General features: G+C 36.2%; 1 protein-coding gene across 3 annotated transcripts in view; it reads left to right on the top strand.

The window, feature by feature from the left end:
* Nucleotides 1-24,256, top strand: part of VAV3 (vav guanine nucleotide exchange factor 3) — a 152,871-nt gene that overhangs the window by 112,435 nt on the left and 16,180 nt on the right. For all 3 annotated transcript variants that reach the window (XM_042029991.1, XM_042029992.1, XM_042029993.1), the window contains 6 exons: nt 10,487-10,623; nt 14,318-14,383; nt 18,042-18,076; nt 19,774-19,890; nt 20,556-20,643; nt 24,076-24,205. In XM_042029991.1, coding sequence (XP_041885925.1) covers nt 10,487-10,623; nt 14,318-14,383; nt 18,042-18,076; nt 19,774-19,890; nt 20,556-20,643; nt 24,076-24,205 — 573 coding nt within the window. The remainder of the gene's footprint in view (nt 1-10,486; nt 10,624-14,317; nt 14,384-18,041; nt 18,077-19,773; nt 19,891-20,555; nt 20,644-24,075; nt 24,206-24,256) is intronic.

A 24,256-nucleotide genomic window follows, 5' to 3' on the forward strand; every position in this document is an offset into this window, starting at 1 on the left:
AAATGTCAGCACATTTTCAACAACCTGTGTTTTTAAATTTGATACCTGTGAAAGATTCTAGGTGGCATAGGTATGTATTTGCATGGCTTATATGTTGCTTTTAAACTTACTCCATCTGTGAGTTCTCTACACTAGAAAAAATGTCTAGGTCCTTTACAAGATTCATGACATTTTGCAGTATTAAATTCCATTTCCAAAGTGGAATTTCCTGTTTCCAAGCCTTTTTTCTCTTACTGCTTGCTGCAGAATTATCCCTGGGCATGAGGAAGTTAGTATTTAAAGTACAGCTCAAAATAATTACTTCTGTGGAATAATGGACTTCTGTATTGCAAGATTCGTCCCATTTTTTCAGAGGCTTTTGCTGCACATAATCTACTGTCTGGACACACCTTCATAGCTCATCTGTAGTATCTGCCCAGTGCAAGTTGTTGGCTCCTCAGGGCAGGTACATGTTTGAACAGATCTGTGAATTAGAATGCCATGCCTGTCTATGGCATCACATTAAAAGATGTGATAATTAACACTGGTTAATCTTCATACCATGGGCTTTTATAAAAAGCAGCACCACGTGTACCACACTTTTTAATTCATGTGCCAAAACTCCATTTTGCTTAATATAAAAAAAAAAAAAGCTTACATTTGAGGCAACATGATTTTTAAAGTTTATATCCCTAATTCTCCTCTTGGACTACACTGAAATGATGAAATTTCATTATTTTGTCAAAACAAATGAAAACTGTGTTTTTGAACCTGATTATTCCTTGTTTATTCCCATGAAACATTTAGCACTCAGCCGTTTCTAATGCTTGTTCGAAGTGCTGAGACTTTTCAATCCAGGCAATTCCAAAATTCCTTACTCTTACAAGGATAGCTGTCTGTGTCACTCCAAGTAAGGAGTACTTGCCTTAATAAACATTTGAAGTTAAAACTCTACAAGAGCTTGTCCTTAACACTTGTTTGGAGGAAAACCAGCTGTGAAAGGGAAACTTTGTCTGTCTGTGAAAGAAAAATAGTTTTCACTCTTAATTAATCACAAAAAGTATGTGGCAATGACGATTAGGTCAGTGACTTTGTTAGCTCTCTGCTTTCTTTCAGTGTAGTCATGGAGAGAGTCCTCCTTCTCTTTTGAGAAATTACCCGAGTTTGAGTATAAAAACTAAGACATGATTTTGGAATTGCGCAGGAAGTTTCTGTGATTTTAGACATACTTTCTTGCATTTGCAATCTGCAGTTATCAATCTAGGGCATGTTCAGGTTTTCTGAATTAATGTGGATCTACAAAGACAAATGTATGTATTATAGGGGAGGACTGAGTGTTTGAAAGATGCCTAAGATGCTTGTGAAAAAGTTTGCTGTGCAAATGGGATTCGGTTGGCATTTGTAGTTTCTTTCAGCAGTGTACTTGACTAATTTTTGTATTTCTTTTCTGTTGCAACATTTTGTCACCTGACTTCCCAAAATCTTTGCATTTTCTTTTCCTTCTGTTTTGAGACACAAAAATTAATTTAAACCTCAGGAGTGAATCTGTGAGAGTTATGAGCAGAACCACCAGTTAAGGTCATGAGAGATGAATGGTCATGGGTCGTTTAAATAAGAATAGGGTCATTCCTTTCCCAAAAGGCAGCCCTTGTGACTTTCTCTTCTGAAGTTTAAAAACATGGCTCTTCAGAAGCATTTTTGTAGTGCCAGTTTTTTTTTCTTGCACAGAGGTGAGCTTCCAGGCTCCTTAAAATTTGAGTGTCACAAGGTGCCAAATGCCCCTGCTTAAGGATGAAGTAAGAAAATGCCTTCTGTTGGAGTTATTTTTTTAAATTAAAAAAAAAAAAATTCTGAAACTTAGTTTGGATTCTGGATTTTCTTTGCTAAATTTCTTATTTCTGGTCAAAATAGGTGCTTTATTTATAGGAGCACTAAGCTGACCTTGCCTTGGAAGACCTGAAAACTTAAAGCTCCTACTGAGAGGGGACTGTTCACCTCAGTGAATGTCCATGTTCCCATGCTGTTAATTTTATTAATGCTGCTCACATTGTCACTAATCATAGTGATCCTCAAAAAATCTTTGCTGACAAAAGCATTTGGGTGAAGTCACATACTGATGTTCAGAGCAGGGGAAGATGCCCATTTGTCTGCGCATTGGTCTTTAAGCAGCAAAACTGCTGTAATATAAAAACAAATGTGTAGAAATATATTAGAACTCATACAGTTTCAAAAATGCAACCTTGTAAATTGAATTACATTGCTAGACTTGTTTGTTTTCCTTGTAATGAACTCCTGCTATGATCTGCAATGTAGTTCCAAGTTTTGTCTGGATATTAACTGGAAAATGGAGATACAGCCACATATCTGGGGGCTTTTTGCTAATGATCAGATTTACAAAACCCGAGGAAGCACAAGGACTTCCTGAGCTGTGGTGTTTTGCTGTTTCTCATAACAGGTTGTTGATCAGACTGTTAGCAGACAGATTTTTTTCCTCCCACACATCTTCATTTTGGTTGATGGTTGACCATTTTTGCAGAGGTCTCTGCCAAGAATACAGTTTATATATGCAGCATTAAGGAGAAATGGTAGAAAAATTGAATCTTTGAAAAACTATAGATTTGACAGTAAAAGACTGAGGGAACCCCAAATCCTGTTTCAGTAAGGTTTTTGAGAAGGAAATGGTTGTTGGAAGAGAGGACAGTGACAGAAAGCAGGGCTAGGACTGTGGAAAAAAAAGACTTTTTTTTCCCCTAGTTGTATACGTTCTGGAGGATGACAGTCTTTAAGTTCCCCATTTTGATGGAAGAGAAATATGACTGTTTATCAGATGTGTTTTGGAGTGCATTACATATTTGTCATCTGAATTTTGAGACAGTGAAGATTATTTTGTACCTCCCTGCATCCTTTCCCCCATATTGCCCCACTGCTTGTGAGCTCTCTGTTCGTGGAGGAAAGGACTGCTTTACTTCTCTAAGAAAAAATGTAGCAGTTAAGGCTCACGGTAGCTGATAAACGTTTTAATAATCAGCCTTGTGTAGTTCTTTGACTTCAAAATTGAGTCAAGTGGCAAACTCCAGAGTTGTGGTTAATCATATGACAGATAGTGAGACTGAATTGAACAGTACTCAAAGGCAAAGCAGTTAAAGAGAAGACAAGTGGAATATTCCTGAGTCTCAGGCACTGTCAGTGTTTCAGCCATCTTACCTTTAAACCAAAAGGGGGAAGGTGTAGTTAGGAAGCAGCTAACAGCTCTTTACTGTGAGGGTAGGGAGGCACTGGTACAGGTTGCTTAGAGAAGCTGTGGATGCCCCATCCCTGGAAGTGTTCAAGGCTGGGTTGGATGGGGCTTTGAGCAACGTGGTACAATGGAAAGTGCCTCTGCACATGGCAGGAACGTTGGAATGAGGTAATCATTAAAGCTCCTTCCAACTCAGCCCATTCTATGATTTTATGAATGTAAGGCTTAAAAGCAATACCTAAAATTAGAACTTCTAATTAGAATGACATACAAAAATAATGACTTGAGAGTAATTATTTAAATCATTGACACTCTGAAGGGTGCACTTAATAGACTGTGCTGGCATCTTCCACTTATGTGAGTTCTGTAATTTGTGTTATAAGTACTTGGCCTAAAAGTTAAAAACTCCACCGCACCCTAGTCTCTTTTGAGGAATTAAAAGAACGCCTCAGAAACTGAATGTAAGTGGGTTTTTTTAAGTGATTACTAGTGTTGCTTTTCTCATGTTTTCTCACCAGCTGAGAAAGCCTTCTAGACAAGTTTTGCCTTGGCAGTAACTGTACAAAGCCATTGACTTCCACTGGTTTTGGAGATAGATGACGCTGATGAGGAATTGGGAAGCTGCTCTCCTGATAAATGCAAGAGAGAAGAGCCAAGTTTGCTGTTAATTTTGCGACAAAAGGATTGTGAACAGGGATTTTGAACAATTAAGGTAGCGGAGCTGATTGGAAGAACATACAGAGACTGCCAACGGACTTTGTTTTCCTATAGCCCATGCTCAGATTAGAGCTTTTCTTTAACTAGCTTTTAATATTAGTGTTGGACCTAGATGATGGTGCCAAAAAACATGTCAAAGCTGGTGATTTTGTGTCATGGATGCTCAGATTGTGGGTTTAACAGTTCCACCTGTTCTTCATGCTGCTGTCCTTATCAACCTGTCTGCTTTGCTCTTTTTGTCCTAACTCCTTGTTACTTTATTATTTGCAGTTGTGCTTCTTGATCTGAAAGCTTCACAGTCTAATTTTACTTACCATGGTGTAAATACTAATTTTTTATTTCAATATGAGTTTCCCTTTGCCTGTGTCTCTAGTTTCTGCTGTTAAAATTATCCGTGACAGTGTGGGCCGCTGTTCAGACATTTAATCCCATGAGACACTGCCGTGAGTTATGTAGCCCTCAGTTCCTGGTTGGAGGGTGAAGATGTATGGAGGTGTACCTGCTCAGAGATTTTGCATGGAATATTCCTCCCGGTCTTTGCTGTGCAAGGCTTATCAATCACTAAATTTCAGCTTGTTTCTCCGTAGAACTGCATTCCCTATTTTTGTAGCTGCAAAGATGTAAACCAGAAAGGGTTAAAGCAAGTGCAGAGGTTCCAAATAGACACCCAAAATGCTCTTTTGGTGAAAGAAAGGACAATTAGTGAGCATTTATGTCATTTCCTATACAAAAGGCAATGTTATTTTCTTGAGATTATGGAAACATCAGGATTTGGCCTTGTCAGATAGTCTAAAATTCTGTTTCAGATTCAAAGCCTCATGAAGTCAGGAGGCTTTATTCCATTGCATTACTGGGTTATATTTTTTTGATCAGGTTATAAATATTTGGTGACTATGCTATATTTTTCCTAGAGAAAAAGAAAGGGATCTTCTTATTAGCTAGGAAGGGATGTTTAATCCAGACAAAGTTGTTTCACGTCTTTGTGCTAACAGTATAAAGTATATCCACAAATTTGCCTTTGAACCCTGCTCTCCTATATGCTGTGTTGTTGTTTCGTATGTTAGAATGATCCCTGCCCAACACGTAAACCACATTTTGTGTTGCTTGGGAAGAACAGATGCTGGAATCAATTTTGACAGATAGAGGTCATAATAGGGCATGCATTATGCATGTTGTTAGCAAAAAATAACATTTTTGAATCTCTGCATGAAACTCTGAGGGTCATTCAGTGTTGTTTAGAAATGCAGAGCTCCTGTAAAGAATACAAGTATGTAAGGAATACATTTTTTATTTGTTTCATATACAATGGGTATTCTAACTTATTATGTACTATGCTAATTCTAAATTGTAACCTCCTTCCTTGACTCATAATTATGAGATGAAATACTCAAATGAATAGTATGGTTTATGAAAGGTTTTATTTTTCTGTAATGTAACTTAATTGGCACTTTACAAATCTTGACTCTATCATGCTTTCTGTTTTTCTAATGAGATACAATTTAGATCATCAATTTATGTTAGTTCTGTGACCCAGGCCCAGGCTGTGAAGACTTTTCTAGGAATCTGGTGTTTTTTCCTTGTCTTCAAGTGAAGTAAATTTTAGCTATTTATTGGTGTCATAACTGGATAAGTTTGGTTTTTTGATTTCAGTGTTGGAAATAACCAGGCTCTTTTGTATCTTTAAATTAGAAAGTTTCCTGATAAAAAACTTTGTCATGTGGAAATCTGATTCAATGGAAGCCAATGGGATTTTTAACATTAATGATAATGCATGCATGAAACCCTGACCTTGTCCTTTGTGTTGGAATTTTACCTTCTTTTTGACATGTTAACGAGTAACATTGTTGTGCCAGATGTGTTTCCCCAAGTTTTCTGCATATTGTCAAATGCTATCGGTACTGCAGCTATGTACATTGCAATGGCAGTGTCTCTAAATGCTTAACATATTTCACATTTCAGTTGTTAATGCATAGAGATTTTACACTGTTTCTGTCACAAATAATCCGTAATTGTACTCTAAAGCATTTCATGTTTCTGTAACATACCACTTTTTCTTGTCTGCATTGCTGAATTACAGAAAGTCCTCAGGATTCTTAATGAATATATTTGTTAGGAATCCATGTGCCAATTGAAAATGAAATGTCAAGATAGACAAGGAAAGTGTTCTAGATCTTGCCTGTCTGAGCTTCTGGAAAGCAGCTGGTATGCTGCCTCAGAGGAATTGGTCTCTTATGAGAGGAAGCTAAAAGAACTTGGCTTGTTTAGCCTAGCAAAATGAAGGTTAATAGGGGTATGATTGCTCTCCTTAACTGTAGTATGAAAATAAATGCAGACAAGGAAAAGAACTATGTAGGCTGCCGTTTCTAGATGGATGTAAGTTGGCCATGAACTAATTTACTCTGAAAAGTAGAAGATGCTTGTTGTGGTTTAACCCCAGCCAGGAACAAAACACTAAGGTGAGAAAACTCGTGGGTTGAGATAAAGACAGTTTAACAGCTAAAGCAAAAGCTGCACACACAAGTAGAGCAAAAAATGGAATTCATTCACCACTTTCCTGGGCCAGTCAGGTGTTCAGCTATCCCAAGGAAAGCAAGACTCCATTGTTTATAACGGTGACTAGGGGAGACAAGTGCCATCACTCCAAACTCCTTCCTCCTCCTTCACCCCACTTTATGTCCTGAGCATGATGCCATTTGGAATGGCTTATCCCTTTGTCAGTTGGGGCTAGCTGTCCCAGCCATGCCCCTCCAGCTTCTTGTGCACCCCCAGCCTCTTGGCAGGGTGGTACAAGAAGCAGAAAAGGCCTTGACATTGTGCAAGCAAACCCTATTTTCAGCACAAATTCAAACCATAGGTAGCCTCATACTTCCTTCTGTGAAGAAAACTACCCCAGCCAAAGCCAGCACAATTCCAAATGCTTAGAGAATAGAATTCTAAAATGAACAGTAGGAGCAAACAGATTTGTTTTAGGATAAGCTTGCTAAAAAACTCAGAAATAGTTTCAGATGGTTGGTGCGTTAACGATGGATAGGTCTTGATCCATCACACCCCAGTGTCCTTTGTATATGTTAGGAGGTGAAGGGTGACCAGTTTCTGTCCAATTAAATGTACACCAGCTCAATGTTAATCTGCTAAACTCTTTCTGAGCGACTATAATTAAATCTGTAACTGCATGGTGAAAATGAAGTTGAGCATTCTGTTTGGAACTTTTTGACTCTTTACCTCAATATATTAACTGTTCTGTAGCCCATTTATTTTTTCCATACTTAATAGTGATACAGGGCAAGTTCTATGAGAAGAACATTTACCCGTGAAAATTTAGCTATTCCAAATAATATGTACTTGTTTTTGATTGATTGATTCAAAGATTTCATTTAGTCTTTTGTTCCTGGAAAAACTGATTAAAAAAAAAAAGTTTAAAACCATACGACAGGGATAGGTCCTTTTGATATTTTCATAGAACTAGTAAAACATATTAGTTGTGCATTCACTGCTTTTATATCTTTGATACAGGCTGTGTATGCATCTGTGGTATTATTGATACTGAAATGAATATGGCCCTCAGTGACTCAGACACTCCCGTTGTTAGAGAGTGAATTTACCTTCAGTTGTTTTACTTTGAGGTATAAAGTGCATTTCAGAATCTGAGTCAAATCTAACGTGTGCGAAAATAATTAGCACCAAAATATCATTTTCCTTGTTTATGCATGCATTTTTGATCCATGGCCTTGAAGCTGGCACACAGTATCATTCCTTAAACATCTGAGTGAAAGTAGTACAGAACAGCCTTGCAGCGTCATTGGTTACTGTATATTGTTCTAATATACTGGAATCCTAGCCATGTATCTCTATTATTCCAGGTGCTGGTTTATGTGAGTCTGGTGATAGTGCACATACATTGTGCTAGGCAGTGTGTATTTGTAGCAATGACAACGCTGAGCACAAAAGAACTCTTAAGTAGGCCAAAGACAACAATTGGATAGAATAGGTAGTAAAATAGGATTTGTTGGTCACCATAGTAGAGACCAGCTGTAGCAAGCAAATCAGCAGTTTCTGTAGGCATTACAACAAACAAGTTTTAAGAAGGGATCTGAAGCAAGATAATAAACTCCATTAAGGCCGTAACCCAAAAGCCTATTTAAATGTTAGGATTATTTCTAGTGATGTCAAGAGGTAGGTGTTAGATCAAATCTTCCAATATTGTATCAAGGTAACTTTGTAATCAAAATTACTGTAGGATTTTGCAGAATCAAGCATACTGAATTATACACAAGTATTCTAGACATGATGTGTTTTAACAGGATTAATCCTGTGTTACCTTTTGAACAATTCTGCTAGTTGACACAGCACAATTTTTCCTTTTTTTCCATAGTTCTCATGACCTGGTTTTCAGAGATGCCAATAATCATAATTACCAGTGGAATAGAAATAAAAAGTGCTCTTATTCATGTTTATGACTACTAATTTAAGCACTATAGTATCTTAAAAAACCACCAGGATTTTCATTGAGAAGTACATGATTATTTCTTGAGCATATTCTGATGAGATCAATCCAAGGGTGGGGTTTTAAGTGAATTATATCTGCACACTAAAAATGTGATAAACTGAATCACCCAATACAAGGTTTTATAATGTGAATAATTTTTTGTGCATTTGACTTCCAAGTATGTCTCTAAGATGAGTACATGCTTACAGTTTGTTCATCACATATGCCGAACTAGAATTCGTATTCTGATGGGGGGTTTCCTTGCATTAGGACAAAGTTGTCAGCTTTCACTAGACACTTTTATGCAGCATTATTTCTATTTGCTGTGCAGTGCATGGAGCATTTGTTGATGCTGAATCAGTATTTGAAAGCAGGAAAGCCTTCAAGGTGAGAAGCAAAGTAATGTCTAGTATTTGCCTGAGTGGAATAATGGCTTACTAATAATTAGGTGCTCATTTTAAGTATGCCAGATAACTTGCAGAAACAGTACAAGTTAAGGTGTCATTTGGGTTGAGTAATGTAACAGATGGTATTACTTTGCTTAACGTTTCATCAGCACTTCGGATTAGTACTCATTCTTTAATACAGAGAGTAGTAATTATTGAAGGTGATCTCTTTCATGTTTCATACAATTTAGAGCAGATAATGGATATTTGTGTTTATTGCCACCTAAATTACAGTAGTAATCTTGCAACAGAAATAAGTCTTTTGTTGGCCTGCTGATCCTTTGTTGTTAGAATGAAGTTAATCATGACCATCCAGCAAGAAACATGTTAAATATGGCAGCCCAGCGACCTTGACTTTGTAGCCTTTCACTCTTACCAATACTTATTAATACACATTCTTACAAAACTCTTAATCAATTTTTTTCTGGTTAAGATTTTAAATTTATATGCTCACTTAATGATAATGATTTTGAAAATCCCATGTTTAGTTAAACCCAGGAAAATTATTATATAATTTTTTTTTAAAGATAGAGGGAGAGTAATTAAAAATAGATCTGTTGTGATGAAATGCTTTCCTTGGCAGTAAGTAGAGTGCAAAAATCCTTTTCTAAAAGCCTCTAAATCTTTAATATATGGGTTATGGAGTGGGTGGTGCTTCACTTGATTTCAGGTATTCTTATAATATCAGAGCATACTCTTGGAGTGCAATACACTAGCTGTCCATAATGCTTAAAATGTTGGGGTTTTTTTAAAGAATGCCATTAAAGTTATAAGAACATGGTGTTACAGTATCCACAGTTTTATCTTCTGACTGAAATCCCCGGCCCCCCTATTTGATACATGTCTGTGAAGGGCTCTTGAACTGTAGTTGTAAACAGTGTTTTAGTTCTTTGTGCAAGCAGATGGACTAATCTTTGGGGAAAAAAATACTTTGTGTCTCAGGAAGTGGGTTTCTCCCTTAAAAAAAATCCCCAACAGATCTTAGGTGTGTAGATGCAGTCAGTATTGGTGTGGGAGGACTAGTGTGCGTCTAGAGTTCTTGTCTTGAAAATGAAACCTTCAGTTGATCCAGGCTTTGCTACCCAGAAGTACTGTCATAACCCAAAAATTAAAAAAAAAAAAGGTATTGTAAGAAACCTGAAAGAATTGTGATCCTGACTCTCGTGGCCGTGTTCATGCCAGCCGTAGGTTTTCGGTTATAACTGTTCTAAAGCAGGTGAGATTATCCATATTGGTGTCTTTAATACTAAGTCATTGCAGTCTTTGCCTTGAACTATAAAGATAGCCTTAATATTTGAACCCTATGCAGAGCCAGGGATGCATAGGTGTACAGGGAAGAGTCTCCATAGGCATGAAATCAACTTTACCCCAAGAAGAGAGGAGGATAGAGATGTTTTTCAAAAGTAATTATTTTCTATTTGGTTGTGCCTGGTATAGTACTGAGTACTAGTGCCTTAGTCATGTACCTACTAAGACAGAGTGTTTCTTTGCTTGATTGCTCGTGGTTTTCAGATTCTATAGATTGTCACTAAGTAAAAATAGATTTAAGTAAAAATAGGCTTATGGGCTTTTTTCTGTTTGTTTGTGTTTTTAATTTTTTTTAGTATTTGTTTTTTTCAGGTTTACCAAAAATGCAAGTAATTCGGAACTACAATGGAATACCACAACCAGCAGCACAGGATGGCCCACCATTGCATATCCAGATTGGGGACACTATTGAACTCATTAGAGGAGATGCACATAGCTTATTTTGGCAGGTACTATATCATTTAGCAAATGGCTATATTCTGTTTGTCCAGATATCAACTACTTATTGATATACTGCACTTGTAATGTTTTTATGTTTGAAGAACAACCAAATTCTGTGGTTTATCCAAATAAATGTTAGTACAACTGTTTTTGCTTTTAAATTGCCAGTAGTTGCTATATGGGGTAAAGCTTCATTCTGGCAGCCTTAAAGTCCCAGGGAATAAATCTGCAAGAACAGGATGTTGGTGGCAATCCTAGTGAAATTACAAGAGTTAAGGAGAGTGTTTGATGCAAAAAGCAAAGTTTTGTGAATTTTCAGTCTCTGGTTTTGTAACACAGCAGAAGTAAGAGCTATGTTGACAAAACCCAGTTAGTGAATATTAGATTTATAGGGGAGAGAAATAGTTCTGCAAAACAGAACCATACCTAAACTATGTGATGCTGGCTTAAGTCAGTTAAGGATAACAGTTTTTTTTATATACATGGGAAAAGTATATTCTATTGATGGCGAAGATTTGCTGTCACATGATTCACATCACTACTTTCATTACTAAAATTTCTTCTTAATTGAGAACTATAAACATTGAAAATGCTGACTTGCATTCACTGTAACAGCAAATGCATTAAAGTGTGTGTCTCATTTTTCTTGATTGCTTTATTAATTGTTTGTATTGTTGGATACACGGAAATAGAGCTAAATAGAACTTTTGGTAGATTAATAGAACAACAGCTGGAAAATATCTGTCTTCTTGAATTGTTGTTCCTGTGTTTGTCTTCATGATTTTCTTTTTTTCTTTAAAGCTATAGTAAGCTAATGAATATAATATAAAAACTGCCTGGTCTTTTTCATAAGTTAGGTCATACATTTTCTTGTTTGTTTTGGCTTTTGTTTTTCTGGCTACAGTTAGGATTGAATCTTCTCCAAACTTTTCACCACTGCATCAGTGAACTCGTCCTATGTCACTGCATCATCTTCAACATTTAATTGGGGGACGTAATAAACAATAGAATTCGTTTATCTATTGGAAAAATATGTAAATAGGTGTAACCCAACCATCTCACACTGTCCCAAAAAACCCTTCAAACCCAAAAAACAAACCAACTCCGCTCCAAAACCCCCCAGCCTGTTACTTAGCAGACCATGGGTATTTTGCATTGCTAAAAATAAATATTTTCAAATGTTAGTTGACAGAGTTTGTCCTGTGTAGTTTTGTATGTGAGACTTGGTTCTGCAAGGTCTAGAGTTCTGATCTGGAGAAGCATTTGAACCTGCTCTTGACTTAGGACTGGCTAGAAGGTAATCATCTGACTAATACAATTAGTACAAGCCAAAATTATTGTCACCATGTGGGAGTGATTTTATTCCATGTTCATACGCATCTGTCAACTCAATCTACTGGAAATTGTCTTAGAGGTTATTTGTGATTATCATGCTAAAGAATTTAGCGAGAATCTCATTGTGTTTAACTAGCAGAAACCAGATAGTGTGTGAGGCTTTTCCCTAGAAGCCTTAGTAATAGATTTGATTCCTAATGGAAATTGTCATCTCCATTAGCATCATTTAGGATTTTTTTCTTTTCTCTCTTGTCACAGACTGCTTAATACAGATTTTTCTGAGTCTTTTAATGACATCTGCATTTCAAAATGTATATTAAGAAAAAGCCTGCAAAATGCAATTTATATTAAAATCTTTAATTACTCAGGAGGCCTTTTAGAATAATTTACAGTTGACTCACAAGACTAATATTACAATCGACTTTTAAGTTGACCATTGCTCAGTTTTGAAATTCAGGTGATTGTAATAGATAAGTATGTATGGTTTAGGTAAATTTTTTTCATTCTTTATGGCACATCAAATAAACAACACAAGTTACTAGCAGTGCTTGAGCTGTAGCTGAAGTACAGTCAAACATGTTTTGATAGACATTAATATGCTTTGTTCAGTGGTTGACTGTGGTACCACTTGCTATTCAGGTATGATTAGTATTGAAAGTGTTATCACTTAGATGGCAGACTGTCAGCTCTGCTTAAACATTAAGTCTATACTTGAGAGGGATTCACGTTTCAGGAGTAAACAGACTATATGGATACAAAGGGTAACCTGTATTCAAGCAGATGGTGTGAAAGGAGGCAAGGAAGCTTTGCTGAACACAGGTTCAAATCTGTAAGATTGTCACTTCCTTGCACATAATTCTTTTTAAAATATCATTGGTATAAAACACATTTAGCTTAAATACTGCCTACCTGCATTTCCCTCTCCTCTACCTCCTCTTCAATCCTCCGTATTTTTGGTAAAGATGGCAGCTACTGTCTGTGATAAATTGCATAGGGATCTCCCATGGAAAATGATGCACTCATTTATTGTACTTAGGATAGCACCAATCAAAGAATGCTTTTATTTTTTTCACAAACATTTGTTACTTTTTTACATTCAGCTCCACTCTGTTGAATTTTTCTAGTTCTGTTTTCTGTGGTGGTGTTATGGTAGAATTACACATTTAATGTTACAGAAACAAAATGAACTAAAACCCTGAAGAAATTTCATGTGTGTTTATGAAGATTTTTCCCTTTTAAATTTTTTTTATGTTGCAGGTATGCCATCAAAAATAAAAAAGAAATATATTTTGCAAGATTTTAATGCTTGTAAAGTACTTACGCTTAATCTTATTGCCAAATGTTAGAGTATGTTACGTTAACAGTCATTACATGTATATTACATTTAATGAAGGTTAAGCATTTATGTGCTTTTAAAAAATCAGTTAAATTAAAACATTTGTTTGCCAAAATACACATTTTGATGCCTCCATTTAATGAATCTGTGTTCAGAAATTTTAGCTATGTGCTCTGTTCTACTCTGAAACGTATGGTCACTGCCAAATAGTACTGGGAATAAAAAGATGTTTTTAAGGTGTTCTTCAGGAGAGCTTGGTTGGTGTTGAACTGTGTGTGAGCTGCTGATGCATGGATCTGTGATGATCAGGTCACTTTTGGTGCTTAGAAGCCTGGAGTAAATTGGTGGTCCTGCCACTTCAGAGAGGCAGCAGTTGTGTTGCAGAAAAGGCTCAGTTTAGGCCCTGCTGGATGCATTTCTGCCCTGGTCTCCCAGTTGTGTGGAGGTATCTGCAGTATTGTCAGTATATCATGGAGAGTAATCTTTAATTCTGTTAGTATTCTCCTGCCCAATCAATATCCATTGATTTGCATCACTTATGGAAATGCTTAACTTAGTGTCTGAATTGGCTGTTGGATCACTAGCTCTGAATTCAAACTGGAGTTTGATCCCTCGGGTGCTGCAGCTACCGCTGCATGGTGGTGTAGTCATTCTGGGGATCTGCAGTGTTCCAGGTGACAGCTTTCTGTAGAATGCCAGTTGAGGAGGAAGTAACTTGAAAGGAGATTATTAACATTAGTGAAGATATCAGACACTGGCAGACATTGACAGAACTGGGAATCACATCGCAGTCTCTGAGCTCCCTTCTTGCCTCTCATCTCTCAGAGCTTTCAGATCTATCAGTTATAATTATTACTTAATTATATTAAAACCCCAACAAAACAACAACAAAACCCACAGAACTGTTGAGCAACACTTTATTGGAACAGCATTTTCTTTTAAAGATTCTTGGATATACTTATTGTCCTAAATGCCTGTGCATGTGTTATTATTTAATGTTAATCCCAATTATGTCTCAAAAATTTTTTTAGGGGAGAAACCTTACAACAGGAGAGCTTGGATTCTTCCCAAGTGATGCAGTAAAACCTAGCCCATGTGTAAGTACAATTGTTTAGTTCTGTTTGCCACCTTACAGGAAAACTACCTAGTTCATTAGTTCATCATGATTAATCTTACCTTACAAAAATAATATTGTTTCTAGTGCCTTTGTGCTTTCGTGGTAGGTTCAGTATTGCTTAAAGTAGAGTGTTCTAATACTTCTGGTTATGGGATGTATGTAGGACATGTCAAGAAAGCTAGTTTGATAAGCAGGTGTAACTTACGGAAGTATTAACAAATTGATCTGTCTGAAGAGTTTCCAGAGTGTAGATCAAATACATTTTATGTGAAAGTGCACTTTCTTCCTTCCCCAGCAGGAAGGTGAGAATGCTGTGGCTCTAATCTATTCCTCAGTCACTTTGGGTTAGAGAGAGGGATTACAGCCTAAGTAGTGAATTTAAAAATTGTAAAACTAATATAAAACTTTGAATTCTGAGTGCTTGGTAAATTTTCTTCTTTCTTTAGGTTCTTACCTCTCCTTATTGCACACAAGAATCTTCTCAATCTAGAAAAGTTCAGGAAAGTAATAAGAAAAATAGTTTTATAATACATACTCAGGAGTTTAATGTATAGATGTGATGATGCATTTATATAATATACACTTGTTTCTTCTCTGCCCTCTGTAACACTGTGCATCAGATTACTGGCATCCTTTGTTAAAGGTTAATTGATAAAAACCCATAAACCCAATAATGAATCCTATTCCTTACTTTGCTTTAAGGCAGTTTTCACTTACTTTAACCTGATTTGCAACAGTTTGACTTATTAATAGAATTACTTTAGTTACAGCAATCAAAGTATGCCACTTAAATGGCTTTTTAAAGTAGGTGGAATCAGCTCTTAGTAGCTGCATTTTGATGTGCCTTTGGGGCTTATATTGTGCCTTAGTTTCCAGAACAAGTATACATGTGATCCTAAAGAGTGTAAGTACGTTAGAATACCATAAGACATCTTTACCCTATATTTCCAGAATTTTTGTTTGAAGTGGAATGCACAGAATATTTATAGGTACAAGTTGTGTTAGATTGGGTGAGAGAGCAAATCTGAAATAAAGATGAAATTGTTGTGTGAATTTAGCTTTCATCCCTCCACCCTTCGCTTATTGTTAAATTTGTGAAGCTCCCCCCCCTTGCTTATTGTTCAAGTGGTGGATTTCCCATTCCATGGTGTGATTGTCAGTGACCCCATCAGCCATTGTGTAGTGTCATTGACAGCAACTGTAGCAGCACTTTTAGGAATCACTAATACACTTTAAAAGCACAGGCAGTGAAATATCTGAAGTTAGGAAGAATGCTGCTGGGGCATTGTAAAGGTCTTTTTCTAATGGTAAAGCTTTCTGCTAAATTTAAAATATACTATTTAGAGGAGTATTGAAAAATAACACAGTTTTACAGAAGGAATAAATACTATTCATGAAATGTTACCAACTGGTGTCATGATCAGAACAAAAAGATAAATTGATGCTTCACCACTTTTAACTTGGAAGGATGAAATATAAACATCTTATTATGATAAACGATGCAGTTAAAGATACTGAAACATCAATCGGGTTTTAAACATGCTATAACTTTTACTGTTATTATTAAGTCTAACAGTCTTTACAACCATCTGATGTAAAAATGCCCAGAAACAGCATAAAATCCATATATCAGAAGACTTTAGGAATGAATATTGAATGAAAAACTGCTGTGCTCCAGAATATCTATATTCCAGGCTTTGCACAGATGTACCTATAAACTATTTTTTCCCTTTAAAATAAGTAGGATATGTCAGCAGACATTTTATGCACTCTATGAATAATATCTGTTTCTTCCTATCTTTCCTCCATTTTTCTAATTTCTTTAGAGGCATTGGATACAGAGCATACGAGTCAAGAGCTTCTGGAATAACATTTGATTTTACTCTCTTTCATGATAATGAACAACAATTGTTACATAAATATTTGTCCATTCAAAATTTGCAAATGTGACTACTCATATATCATTTAACTACTCTGGAGGATGGGCTTAAACCATCTTTGAATTTTTATATCCTTTCCAATTCCAAGTATTAGCACTACTTGACAAATTTGGAATATTTAAGAATATCTTGCAATATGTAAAAACTTGGTAATTTTTGAAATTGTGGCCTTGAAATGTGTCATTTGGTTGATCCACTTAAACATTTTGCTTGGGGATTATTTGTCAGCATATTCATAATCTGTTAACTTTTTCCCAAGTGTCCCCATCAGAAGCAGAGCTGCCTGAGTAATGACACCATCAGTATGTGTAGGGATGAGAAAAGCCAGTGCTGCTGCCAGGGGTGAATACCTGGCTCTCTTAGGTCCCCTGCCCTCTTGAGGGGTTCACACGCTGCCAGCACTACAGATGCTGCTGTGAAAAGAGCTCTTTGCCTACACTGTTTGGGAATAATTTCCTTTTTTTCTCTGAAGAACTGGACTAAATGCCTGTTTAATACCTGGGTAGATTTACTGCCGCACAAGCCTAACACGTGAGCCTGGTTTTATCACAGAGAACTTTATTGTGTACCACACTGAAGTTTATTTCAAGGTCAAGTCTAGACACTTGGTAGAGATCTTGGTTGATACCCGAGGTCAAGCTAGTGGAAGTTGTAATTGATTGCAATTTCAATCAATTTAAGTTTATAAGCCTTTATAATAATGTTTTCCTGACTTGATTTGTTTTTGGAAGTCTCTGTTGAAGACATTTCATGTATCATAAATAAAAAATTGTGAGAAGAATGTTACTGTAATTTCTTCCCTATTACAGTCCAGAAAATAAAACATTCTTTGGTTTTACTTGAAGGAAAAAAGAAAAACAACCACATTTGCTTACCTAAGAATATGTGACCTTAAGTTATAAGTGTGTGAGATGTATGTTAAGCTTTCACCAAAATCCATTTTTCAGGAAGCACTGTGCATTTTCACACGTTGTTTTAGGAGAGTAGGGTAATCCTGAGTTATCATACACTAATGGGAGATGATCAAGATGAAATGCTGATTTTCATAGGAATTGCTATACTGTGCATCTTGTGCATGAATAAACATTATCTATGCATATGTTTATGTACATATAACATCCATTTTGCAAGCTGATTGAAGTTTGCTTCATTTTTAAAAGTTTATTTCTGATTCAAATGACATGCTTACCAAGATACAGTACAACAGTTACCCAAGTCAAATACAAAGGAATGAATGATGTCATAGGATACAAGCTGTGGAATATCCTCAGGTCTCTCAGAAGATTATAGACCATATTTCCCAGTAGACAGTCTAAGGCCACACAATCCTGAATACATGAAATGAATTTTATACATTACTGTAAATTGGTTGCATATTTTAATGGTACTTTCCTACAATGCAGAGCATTGAGCTATTTTGTGTATGAAATTCGAATACAGGCACTGTCAGAAAAGCTTTTAACAGTTCTGTGAACTAAAAATACCCAAGACAAACTGTCACAGAAGAAAAGAGCTTAAAATACTCTGTACTACTTTCAGAATGCGGAATATTTGTCCTTTATTATAACTTTCTTTAAAGAAAATAGGCTTGTAGACAAATTAGATATTGGATATTGACAGTTAAATCAATGCTATCTAATTTCTGGTTTTTAGAAAAAAAATCTTAATCCTCATTCTCTGTATCTTGTGGTATCCTAGGTTCCTAAACCAGTAGACTACTCTTCACAACTGTGGTAAGTCCCTGTCTTATCTTACAAGAATCTCTGAAAGAAGCAGTCAGAGAAAGCAACTGTGTTTACTACAATATAAATTATATTGGTTTAACCTTTCTAGGCCTCAGAAGAAGACATTGTGTAATGGTTTGGGAAAGCAGTACCATGCCTAAAAGCATTTCTGATATAATAAAGTACTTTAATGATTTTGACATTTTGTTTACAAGTCTGTGGCTCTACAGCCTTAGTCCCAGAGGTCTGAAATAGGATAATAAGAGATGACTATAATATGAAGCATGGAAGTATATCTTACATGTTGAGTGAATAAAGGAAGGAATAATGTTAAATACATCTTGTATCATGAGCAATTCCTTAAAAAACCTCCACCAACACTGAAGCTGTAGAGATACAAGTGGCACCTGTGGTTATGGTTTAGGGGTGTTTATGGTGGTGCAAGGTTGATAGTTGGACTAGGTGAATCTTGAAAGTCTCTTCCAACCTTGATGACTCTGTGAAAAGATGGTGTATCAAAACTGCAGCCACTGCTGCTCTGGGGTTTATGAAGTGTGTGGACTCTTTCCCACAACTCCGAGAAGACGTGGTGATTCTGGGAGAGCAGAGTAAGCATCACTTGTGCTCTCTCGCTGGTTTTATGCTTTGTCATTTAGATATGAGTTCTGATTTCCTCTTAACTTGCCAAAGTGAAATCAGGATCACATCTAAACAAATACTGATTTTTCATAACGAGCCAAGTAGAATGTTTAGTATTTAAAAGTGGTATTTGGAATTAATTTCTAACATTTTCTCTATTTTATCATTTTGTTAGAAGAAAGCATATTACTGCCATCAGTCTTTATCTTCTATGGATTTTTAATAAAGAACTATTTTTTTCCTTAAAGCTCCTTTCTAATTGGTAGTGATGTATTAGTGTGAAATTTTAGTAGTGGTCTGGGGTGGTGACTACCTTTAGACTACTTTGTAAAATGGTAAGATAAGCATAATTGCCCTGGAAGCTAAGTCACTTTCCCCAATTAACAATTTAACCTCTAGTTTGGCAAATACATGTCTGCTGACAGCCTCTCATGATGTCCTACACAAACCAGCAAGGCAGAGCAAGGGCACAAATCTGCTTATGCAGTCAGGCTGCAGAATCAGTGATTTATTTGTCTTAGCTTTCAACACTTAGCATCAGCTTTTTCAAATTTGGATGTTTTTGGCTGATTTATTTTTTTTCCCTCTGGATGTTGGGTTTACCCATTGCACTTTAGCCTTTAGAGGTTATGCATAATTATGAAACCAAATAAAATACTGTCTTTGTGTAAGTACCAAATTTTCATATAGGTCTTTTGTTGACCTGATGTACCTCTGGTGGCTGATTCTCCATTTTGTTAAGAAAAATCTCCAGGGAGGTTCAAAGCTTCTGGACCACTGTTGTATTGTTTCACTTGCAACAAATGATTCAGATAAACCAGTTGGTTTTAGGAACTTTTCAAGCCAGTAGTCATTCAGCTAATGCTCAGGTTCGAGCACTTTCCTTAGCAGATATTGTATTCAACATGTACATAAATACTTTTCTAAGTAAGAATTCCACAACCCCCAACAGTGGAATTTTTTCATGTTTTATTCTTCATTCAGAAATCTGGAAGTATTGCATGTTTAATAGACCTTTGGAGCTTTGAAAAAAAAATCATAGGCAATTTTAATTTTCCCTGTTACAGGTTTGCAGGAGCAATGGAACGATTGCAAGCAGAAAGTGAACTAATTAACAGAGTAAATAGCACTTACCTGGTGCGGCACAGGACCAAGGAATCAGGAGAATATGCAATTAGTATTAAGTAAGTGGAAGTGGGAACTTCTCAAGAAAGTTTGTTCTCATTTTTGTCTAGATAGCATTTGGAATAAATATGGAAAGTAAACTGCTGTTTCCATTATATAATTATATGCAGCTTCTAAGAGAGTCAATATAGCAAAACTGAAGTTGCTGTCAAAAATACCCAGGATTTATAGAAGGAAAGAAGCAATGGTATTATAATGCTGATGTAGCAAAAGGGGCTACAAAAATAATGGTTGAGTATGTTGGAGAAGAGTAAGCATTGTTTGCAGTGCAATGTGATCTGTTTCATTGACTTTGGTGAGAACTCACTGAAGCCCTTTGCATCTCAGACAATTCAGTAAAATGTGAGTTTATACATTTTGTGGGTGCAAATTATTGTTTGCTTTCATGTTATTTATCAACACGAATATAAAAGCAAGAAGTACATGGGAATTCCCAATTAGAATGAGCAGTTAGCTGTGACTTTCTTCTGATTACAGATTACTTCTGTAGCTGTACTTTAATAAATATATTTGGTTGATTAGATGTCAACTTTGTTTTGGCACAGATATACATTTTGTCTTAAGAATTTATGTGTGTGGTGTTCTGGGGGTATGCCCTCAGGTAATTATTGATTGTGTCTGATTAAAAACACATTTATATTCATAAGTTATTCATTGCCCACAGGTACAATAACGAAGTGAAACACATCAAGATTTTAACAAGAGATGGCTTTTTCCACATTGCAGAAAATAGAAAATTTAAAAATTTAATGGTAAGCATTGATTAGCTTTTTAACAATGTGAGATTTTCTTTGTGGCTGTTTCTGTTAGAGAGAGCTACTTTGGTTCGGGAAATTCCAGAAAGCTATGAGAGTGAGAGATTGGAATTGTGTCCATACCTGCTAATATGATAATTTTTTATATTTATGGTTTTAGCTCTAAGTGATAATTTTATGTGCTTAAAACTACATATTTATTGTTAGGACTGTACTGTGTCCCTTGTAGTGAAGTGGAAGAGAGGAGGAATTTGAATCCCATGTACCAGCCCACTGTGGAGTTAGACTGAATCTGAAAAGGAGAATTTGAGGTCTTTGAAAATCTTGATTTTTAGGAATCAGTTGGATTAAAATTTATCCAGCAGCCTTCCTGCATGAATACTCAAGTACATGAAAATGCTAAATAAAAATGAAGGATAATGCAAACCAAGAGTAGGGAGAAGCTTTAAAACCAGGAAGCCTTAGAAATTATTTTAATTTAACCACTGATACTCTGTAAAATAAGAGCATCTAGAAGCAGGGACAGATTAAATGATAAGTTCTCATTAGAGCAGGAGGAACATAAATTTCCTGATGAAGAATGCACCAAGCTGTTCCTGCACTCTTACCTTCATTTCACACTTACAAGCCAGTGAATAGTTCAGTGTTAGGGCTGGGGACCCTGAGATCTTATCATTGTGTAGCAGTAGAAATAAACTCAAATGCATGAAGGAGGTGGCTGCTTAGTCTGTGAACACTACAAATGATTCACTGGAAACTGATGTTGACAAAACATGGCAGCTGGAGTCCCTTGCTACCATGTATCTTCTTATGGCAGTGATGCAGTTTAATGCACTGGTGCAGGTTCCAAAGTAGAGCAGAAATATAAATAAAGGAAAAAATTGGATGAAAAATGAGCAAAAAGGATATGTATTGCATCACAGAATTGAGAGGATGGAAGATATTTCTAGTGTAAGGACCTCACTGCTACCAACTTAGCCTTGCTAACATTCAAGTAGGAAAGAATTATTTTATCACACAGATTTAGGGTGTAATGAAGTCTGCTCTTGGAAGTTAAATACAAAAGTGGTAGTGTGGTGTTTGTATGTGCTGTGGAACAACTGCTTTGTTCTGAGTAGATGCAAGAGAAAAAGTAACAGTGTCTGAAAGAAGAGAGGAACAAAAGTAGTCTTGAGTAGAAGTGGGAGCAGAAGCGAGACAAAGGCAGCATCCGTGGAAATGTTAAGTAGTGATCTGCAGTGATACAGTGTTTTGTTTTGCTTTGAAGGTAAAAAAAGTAGAAGAGTTCTTGTATGTACTTTTCATAGTACATTTGAAAAACTTTCGCAAGAGTAATTAAAATGTGCTGAGTGTGTAAAGCAGGGTGCAGTGAAAGGTCAGTTCTGCTGCTGCTGTGAGTCAGGGTACGCTGACAGACTCCTGAGGAGCCCCATCCATGCTGGCACGGACTGCTTACCTTACTCATCTGTTCGTAAGCTTGCTACTGTTATTTGTGCAATTCATGTTTCAGAAGCCACTTGTCAGGCAACTGTTTTCATGGAAGAATGGTTTTAAAACCTAAGCTTTAAAATAACTGAATCTGTAACATGAAGTGATTTTTTTCTTTTTCCTCACTTTGGAACCATTTTACTTATTTTGCCAATAAGTAACATCTGTCCATTTGGAATGCCAATTACCTTTACCAAACAATATAATTCTTACTGACTTACACTGCGCAGAAAAATAACAAAAGTTTCATACTAATTAGTTTTCCATTTATCCAGAAATCCTACTTTGAATGCTGCTTACTTACAAATCATGCACAGTGTTGCCTTGGTAATTTGAATTTCTGGGTATTCAGTGATGATATGGGAGTAAACTTTAGTTGCTGACATTGTAGCTTGTATGCTGTGCTGATATGAAACAGTAAAGCCCAGAGAGTTCTTAGTCTCCTGGCCTTTCTGCTTACTTGGAGTGCCTGTGATTATAAACTGGCATAAGCAGATGTAGATTTTACTTAGCATTGGCCTCTGCCTTAGAAGGCATTTCAGAATATTCAGCAGTGTGGACAGTGAAGTGCTCCAGAGTTCAGAAAATAATCTTCAGACTGTTACCAAGAATTTGGGGTTTGTGCACTAGATACAGGGCTAAATAATTAGAGAGTTATTTTTGTTTGTCTGGGGTTAAGGTATCACTGATGTAGGCTGTTACAGGTTAAAAGTTTTGGTGGCTTTTTGTGGTGCTGTTTTTTTTGTTTGTTTTGGTTTGTTTGTTGTTGTTTTGTCTTCCCCCACCCCCCCCTCACCCCACCCCAAGGAAATGATAAAACACAGTATGATTTCCTAATTTTGACCTAAGCTTGGCTTGGTCAACTCTGATTTTGGAAATCTAAATATAAGTAAGTGGAATGGAGTGAAGGGTTTACAGTAAATACATTGCTTTGTACTTGTGTTTCTGAAGAGGGAAATCCCACATTTGAATGGATCAATTGAAGTACATTTGCTTTGAATTGTCTGGTCACTTCTGATCTTATTCTGGCTCTGTATACAAACTATGTGATACTGACATTTCTAGGGCTAAATTCAAATGTAACAGACAATGGCAGGGGTTGAAGATTGCAAAGGAATAGCATGAGCTGTCAGCATTTTGACGGGTGTTGCCTTCTTTAGAGGAACTCAAGTAACTTGTCTTCTTGGGTACATAAATGATTTCAGCTATTCTTTTATATTTATATATATGAATTTTTGCATCTATATGTAAAATATTCTTGAGTGTAGCTATGAATGTTCATCTAGATGTGCACACACACACAAAAGATGAAATTTTTGGATTGGGTACAAGGAGAAAGTGAAATGCTGGATTTTTCAGTCAGCGTGCACTGTCTGACACCCCCCAAGCCTGCCCTGCCTTGGAAGTTTTACATGATCTGAGTATCTGCACATTAAGTTGCTGTTGACTTACACACTTACGTGCAAGCCATGTGCTTTATTTCAGATCTGTGTGCTTTAAAAATACATTTGTAGATAAACGTCAATTATCTTCGCAGAAGAAATTTGAGAAAACAGAGACATTTACTGCTGCATCCTTAGCAAACAGCCGACCTTGCCTTCTGCCTGACTCCAGAAAAGCAAATACATCCTCAGCCTGGCTTAAAGGAGCAGGAAATGTTGACTCTGACAAAAAGATTTTACTTAGCTGATTTTTCTTGTGTCTTTTTTTTTTCTTTTCTTTTTTTTTTCTTTTTTTTTGTTTGGTTTAATTTTTTTGGGGGTGGCAATGTAAAAGCTGTCAATTTTTAGGGTATTTTATATTTTAAAAAATAAGCATGTTCTATTGGATGGATTGTAAAATAAAGTTACTTGCATAATAAAACTCTCATTTACTGTACACCAGAATGTTGAACAGTATGTGATTTCAATTTCCAATGAAAGTATTTTTCCTTTCTGAAAGGAACTTGTAGAATACTACAAGCACCACTCTCTCAAAGAAGGTTTTCGAAGTTTGGATACTACTCTTCAATTTCCATACAAGGAATCTGAAAACTCAGCGGGACAGAGGAGTAACAGAACAGGTGGCAATGGTGAGGATCATAAATTTTTGTGTATTACTTTCTGTTTTACATATATATTAA

The sequence above is a fragment of the Corvus kubaryi genome, unplaced genomic scaffold (genome assembly GCF_017639235.1).
Source record: "Corvus kubaryi isolate FWS band 111438036 unplaced genomic scaffold, C.kubaryi_AGA036_p1.0 37334, whole genome shotgun sequence".
Classification (NCBI taxonomy): domain Eukaryota; kingdom Metazoa; phylum Chordata; class Aves; order Passeriformes; family Corvidae; genus Corvus; species Corvus kubaryi.